Source organism: Belonocnema kinseyi, chromosome 5 (assembly GCF_010883055.1).
Source record: "Belonocnema kinseyi isolate 2016_QV_RU_SX_M_011 chromosome 5, B_treatae_v1, whole genome shotgun sequence".
Lineage (NCBI taxonomy): Eukaryota > Metazoa > Arthropoda > Insecta > Hymenoptera > Cynipidae > Belonocnema > Belonocnema kinseyi.
In genome coordinates this window covers 84,465,918-84,473,032 of record NC_046661.1, presented here as the reverse complement: position 1 = coordinate 84,473,032, position 7,115 = coordinate 84,465,918, and the positions used below count along the sequence as shown (strand labels likewise).

Here is a 7,115-nt window from a genome sequence, read left to right as displayed (position 1 = left end):
CTCAGAAGATGTGGACTGTGACTGCACCATATATCTAGTCGGGAGTGGTACTGACTGAAAACAGATGATTTGGAGCGATTCGCGCGCCATATGTTGGTCATTTTAAGGACTTATTGAACTACCATCGTACCTTCATCACCTTTTCACTACTATATTTCTCCATATCATACCTATTTTTCAATTATCTATTATAAAATATTCCATATTTCGTTGTTCTATTACAATTTCCATTTGTTGACACTTTCTCTCCTCTGCTTTCATACCAGACCACTTTTACTTCTATTAATTTTCTGTTATTATTTTAATTTCCTTAACATCCTTCTGATCTTCTCTTTCTATTGTAAGAATTATTTTCCATAGATTTTTATATTTCCCGATTTTTCTCCAATTATTCTCCTTTTAATCATCTCCTTAACACTTTTTTATACCTTCTTTAATACTTCGCGACCCTTCTTATTCATAGGTCTATTACAAAATATTCGACATTTGTTTCTTCTACTGCAATTTCCATTTATGATTTCTTTCTGCTCTTCGTTATTACCTTTCCACTTTTAATTTCTATTGACTATATAAGTACTCCTTCCTTTCAGTGTCATCTTTTTCTTATTTTTTTGTTGTGATTATTGCTTCTCGCACTTTTGTATGTTTATCACTTCTTCAAAATCTTCTCTTATTCCTTTCCTTTTCTTCTATGCATTTATGTTTTTTATCCAATCCAATAACTTTCTTTTGTATCCTATTTTCTCACCTTTTTTCTGTCCTATAACATATGTATAGTTCCTCAACCTGCACTTTTCCATATGCTTTTCTATCTTTTCCTAAAACCTCATTTTCATCTACTTTTTTTACCCTTCTCGCTCTCTCCTAGACATTTTCAAAAACACTCTTTACTTCTGTCCTACATAATATCCTTTATTGTATTGCTACCTTCTTTCCTCTTCTTCATTACATTTCACCATTTTTATTTTAAATAGAAATAATTCTACAAGTACTCCTTTCCCTCCATCTTACCTTCTTTCATTATTTCTGATTATCCTTTCAATCCTTCCCTCAACACTTCTTCATATGAACCTTCTACAACTTTCTTCTATCAACTTCTATCTTTCTTCTTATCCCTCCTATATTTCTGTTAAAATTATTGTCTCCGTCCCTTATTTCACTAAATAAAATTTCCACTTTTTATTTCAAATAGGGGTCAGTGGTTCTAAGTCGGTGCAGTAAGAATTCTTGTCAAAACCCGAGGGTAAAAAGGGTGTCATGGTGCTTGAATGTATTTGGTCAGGTACCAAGATTCTTGATCTAAAACTCTGTATCGTCCTCAATTGCGACGCATATCGCTCGCACGCGTGAAGGTCTCACGCATGACAGTGATTTGCGGTCTTGAAAATCAATGCAGGATTTAAAAATATATTATTTCAAATATTATAATTAATAAGCAGAGGACTACTTGCACATATCAAAATTTATCTTTATAACTCATATATTCATTTTAATACACACTTTTATATTTTTAAGCATAGATGTAATAAAAAAATACAACATTTTAACTTTCATATTTAAATATATCTGCCTCTGTGGATTATTATTAGAAATTATACAAAAATAGAGTAAAATATTTTAAATAAACTTAATTTCCTTAAATTGATTAGAAATGTCGATAGTATAATAAGCTCGATATTTCAATCAATTTACGCGAATGTAGTCATTTTAAATTTATGCATTCTATTTTTTAATAGAATACATAAATTTGCTTACGAAATTGTTTTTTTGCAAATCTGAAAAATGCGCATCGCCTGATTTTCTCTCGAAAACAACATATCTCGTCTCCGAGAGATTCTGCGATTTTGAGGGTATATAAAAAATAGGGTTATGTTTGCACACATAGCTCCGCCGAATTTGAAGCTAACGCTGTTTTAAAGACTAGTAACAATGAATATCCTGCTGGTCCGTTCATAACCAAAAACACATCACTCCGAAAACAATTAGGAAAACGAGGAAAACCGCGCGGAAAAACTCATACTCACGCGTGCTGATGCACTCTCAGAAATTTCCTCTAAACAATAAAGGAATACTTTTAGGGTTAAAGTGCCTTCGTTTGAGAGTTAAGTTTGAAAACAGATCCTTTAACGGTTAGAGTGCGAGTCCTTTAACCAAGAATCGTTTCAACGATAAGCGACTTTACTTTAACACGTAGAAGGTGCAGTTTAACGGTTAAAATGGGACGTCCCGTATAGAAATTCAAATAGGGAACTAGTCTGGTTCCCGACTATTCGACCCCACTTAAAGTCGGGGGCTAGTTGGATCATCTGACTAGCCCCCGACCAGTAGCGTCACGATAGATTATTCGGGGGCTAGTCAGGTGCCCCGACTTATCCCGACAGGGTCCTGATCGGGTACTAGTAGGGGTCATATGATAATACATCCGCGTGAAATATTAACCAAACTCCTTCAAATTTGTGGAACATTCCCTAAAAGTTTCTCAAAATACTTATTATTCACGGAAATCTTCATAAACTTTTAAAAAATTTTATAAGTACTCAAATTTACCCAAGATTTAATGGGGAACATATCCTACACTTAAAAATGCATAAATTTATGGAACTCAAATTTCCCAAAATTGTTGGAATATTAATTTAAAAAACAACTTCAGCTGGAACGGAGCAATGAAAGAGCTTCGCTCTGAAGAAACCGCCATGTTGGTCATGGTAGTCTCTGCTCTAGGTAATTATGCTTCGTTACGTGTGGACTGCTGTCTTAAACATTCGATGCGTCATTTCTGTTGCGCGAGAGGCGGCACGTCGCGCTCTTGCAGATTTTCTTTAAAGCTACCAGTCCAGAACCGCAAGACTCAAATGAAGGTGGTAGCGAAATCTGAACTGTACCGTGTTTAATAGTTTACTACTAGTATACTCCTCTTCAATGATTAATCAAAAACTTTTTCTCTTTCCAATTTCATCTACATGAAGGATTCGACTTTATTTACATATGGCAAACCTTTCAGATCGATTTAAAAATAAGAATCTGTATAAATTTAGAGTCTTATGACTTTCGGCAGACTTTTCACCTACACCTATATGTATCTTTTCCAATATGGATTTTCTTAAAATTCCATACAAAGGTATTTATAAATGTTCCTAGAAATTAGCAATTTTCTAAAAAATACTACAAAAAAATAAGATTACGTCTTTTTGAAGATTTTGATCGTTGTTTTTACAAAAAGTTGATTTTCGTACAAAATTATTAACTTAATAATTATTTATTAAGTATATTTGAGGTGAATTTAACATTAATAAATCTTTTCTCCAAAAAACGGTGTAAAATTATTGTTAAATATATTCTTAGTATTTTAGAATTTAAAAAATCATTAGTGAACAAAAAGGCTCGACTAGCCCTTGACCAACCACCGACCAGGCCCCGACTGAAATTTTCACAACAAAAAACCCAACTAGTCCCCGACTGGGTACTTTGTCAAAATTAATAACCCGACTAGCCCCCGATTAGTGCCCGACTTTTAATAGGGCCAAATGGGGTAATTTCCATACGGGGTACTCTTACCAAAAAATAATTTACGTGCATTAATTTTATTCACAGTAAAAGTGATTGTTTTGGAGTGAAACGAATCTGCTTTTAAAGTATTCTACTTTAACGATTAAAGGACAGACTTTATCATGTAGAGGAAATTTTTGAGAGTGTGGCGGGAGACAGAGCGTGGCATGCACAGAAAAACACCGATCCTCAAAAATACACAAAAATCGATTTTCTTTAGAGTTGCAATAAAATGGAGCTTCACAGATTCATTTTGACAATCTAGAGGAAATTTATCATTTTGAGACTGTTTTTTCTCATTTAGAGCAACGTAACATGTTGCCTTGAAACTGCTAGTTACCTGTCAAGAAAATTTTTGTTGAGCGCATGGACATAGGAAACACGGGACTAGGCATGCCATCCTAACTTGGGCGAGCGGGGTTGAATCCACGGGAGGGGGGAGAATTCAATGAGTAGGGAGAGCCGCCATCTTACGACGTGCCATTTGATTATGCGCACGAAAATTTTTGCCGACAAACTTTGCATGAAAATATAAACATGTGGGCGCTGCCATGTTTGTCGCGTTTCCTATGTCCATGGTTGGGCGTTATTTGGATGAAATAGATGTTGATAAGTTAAGTTCTTTCTGTACAAAAACACAGAAATAAATAAGCACGTATATTGACAAACTCGATTGACAATATTTACGGGAACATAACCTCAGTTTTTAGTTGTCATTCAACACGGCACTCATTCGCACACTTCTCGCGAGAGAAAATGAGATAGAAAATCACAGTGCGCATGACCCCTTCAATGTGAGCATCGGCTTCAAACGTCTAAGTCTGGCATTAACTGTACAGTTACCGCAGTCAAAACTCGAGACGCTTTGTACAGCATGATTGGTCTCTTTATTATTACTCCGTGCTATAGATACTCTATGGAGAGTTGAGACACGTTTCCCCTTTCAATATTTGCCGCTCTACCGAAACTTTGATATTTTCATGGGGCGCGAAAAGTTTTAGCAGTTTTATTTTTTATTAACTCTTTTGTTTATGAAAATTTTGAAGTATATGTTTTTCAAACTGAATATTATTTTTCCCTAACCTTAATAAGTGACCTTCCCAATAATTTATAATGTTCTTGTTTGAGTGTTCTCTCTATTATGTATTAAATCCTCTTGAATATAAAATTGTGATTTAAAAATAGCGCCAACGCATGCCAATCACAACGCATAAAAGTTTAACTAGTTCCGGTATAGCGGTGTTAATCAAATTTTGAGTACCCTGTGTCTCAACTGTCCCTAAAATACCTAATTGTATGTGTAGACGGTCATGCCTTTTTCTATACATCCCTGGTTTAGTTTAAATGTCGACGACCATGACTAACCTAAAATTTGCAAGTTGCACTACGAAGTTATAATTTTATTATAAGTGTCTAGTACGCACTGTTAAATAAAAAAAGGTTGAAAATGATGTAAATATTATTTCAATTAGCTTGCTTATTAACAATTGTTGAGTCTAATATCGCAAAGCGAATCATTAACCTAGATGCCCAGATGTGTAACTACGTTCATAGGAGCGCGCTTTCTAAACTTCTTGTCTCAACTTCAAAGTATTATAAAATTGTTATAAATTCAATTAAAAATTAAAGATTCCTTAAAGTATTTCTTAAAAAATACTAAAAATTAGAAAAAATAGATTAAAATTGTATGCAATTAAAATTACAAATTGCAGTTATAAGAAATAAAAAATGTTTCATGTGCTATTTTACATTAAAATTCAAACTTATAATTTTATCAAAATTTTCATTTTAAAAAATCATTTGAAATTTAAATTGGGATTTTTAAAAATATTATTTAAGTACAACTTAAGCATTCTTGATTAATTGGAACTGTTTTTTTTGTGCCGAAATGCCTCGTTCTGTGAAAAGGCAGATTAATAATTTTTGTTATGTTCTTCATTATTATGGAATTATTTATCAATTATCGGTGAGATGGACGCACGCGTTCGTTGCAGGCAGTCTGGCATACGCCGTCATGCGTGAAGCACGCCTTGATGGCGATATGAGACGCATGACACACGCACTCTACCTACACATCACAGAATTGTGACCAGTGATGGCAGCATGCGTGCATTATAGCTCGCATGGCATGCCTCGCGCGCATGCGAGTACTGTGCGTCGCACGATTGTTATCTGGGAACGTGCGGGTGCCGACTTAGGACAACTCGACCCTAACTACCTTTAATTTCCATAACAGAAACGTTATTTATACTAGGGACGGCTCGGATTTTCTATAATTATATGCAACGACTAAAGTGTTCTAATTTAACGGTTTGTCACTGTAAATTTATCAATCTTTTTTCAGATTTAATCAGTGCTTCGGAGTCCTAGGAGTCCTCGATCGTTTACACGGGACTGACACGCAATTCCGCAATTCCAGAGCGTACGCTCGACACATAATGATGCTTAGTCTAATTCCGCCAAGAGAAGCCTTTCCCGAGGAAGTAAAATATAAATCAAAATAAAATAAATCCAAGGCTCCTGAATCTTACGATACCGAAATTCAGAAACCTTTCTGAACCATTCTGAGGAAGGCATTTAGTTGCAGAAAATTCTCAAACCCTGAGTCAGTTGGAATCCGCAAATCAGGTCTCTAATCCTGAAAATCTGAAACACCAGAAAAAAAGTCACCTGAGAACGGAAAAGATTTTACATTAGTGGATTTTTTTTAGTAATCGAGAAAAGGAGGTTTCAAAACCTGGTCATTTTTTTAATGATCTAGATTAAGTGCAGACTTCACAATATGAATTTTAGGTGCAAACGAACGTTTTCATTGATACACACTTGCACGACTGTGGAGCACATGTGATACGTTACAAATTTGCGACTCTATCATTATCATTAATTTTTCACGACCTTACTCAATGAGCTTTCGCCTCCTCTACCAGGGTGGCTGCAAAACTTCATTTTCAAAATTCCATAATTTTTCTCCGATTTTCCCTAGCCGAAATTGCGAACGGAAAGGTTACGGGTATTTGCGTGACCTTAAAGTGATCGCATAGTGACCGTTCCGTCCACTCGGCTTTTTAGGGAATATTTTTATTCTTTTTTACATTTTTTCGCAATTTTACATTGAACTAAACACTCTTTTCATCTTTTCTACCAATTTATATTTATTTTTATTTATTCATGAGTTCAAAAATTAAACGTTAAAAACTGTTTGCGGCAACCCGGCCCAAAATATTGCATGCTAGGTTGCGGTATACAGTTTTTAATTCTTGAACAATTAATTTAATTCTTAAATAAAATCTTTTAAAATCATTTCAACATTTTTTAATTTATTGAAGAATGCGTGCAATTTGAAAAATAAATCTAAAATATTTAAAATACGTTGAAATCCTTTGATTTTTAAAAATACCCAAAATCTTTTATATTGTTTGAAATTTCTTGAAATGATTGAAGTTCACTGAAAATTCCTTCAAATCTTTTCAAATTTTCTAAAATATTTCAAATCCTTTGAAACCTTTATATCCCTTAAAAATTTGTAAATTTTTTGAAATTTTCTAGGAAGTAAAAAGGTAAAATATTTC

At 34.1% G+C, this 7,115-nt stretch overlaps 1 protein-coding gene across 2 annotated transcripts in view; it reads left to right on the top strand.

The window, feature by feature from the left end:
* Nucleotides 1–6,908, top strand: part of LOC117173173 (fatty acid hydroxylase domain-containing protein 2) — a 63,690-nt gene extending 56,782 nt beyond the window's left edge. For both annotated transcript variants that reach the window (XM_033361590.1, XM_033361589.1), the window contains exon 6: nucleotides 5,891–6,908. In XM_033361590.1, coding sequence (XP_033217481.1) covers nucleotides 5,891–6,050 — 160 coding nt within the window. In that variant the 3' untranslated portion in view covers nucleotides 6,051–6,908. The remainder of the gene's footprint in view (nucleotides 1–5,890) is intronic.
* Nucleotides 6,909–7,115: the final 207 nt, after the last annotated feature.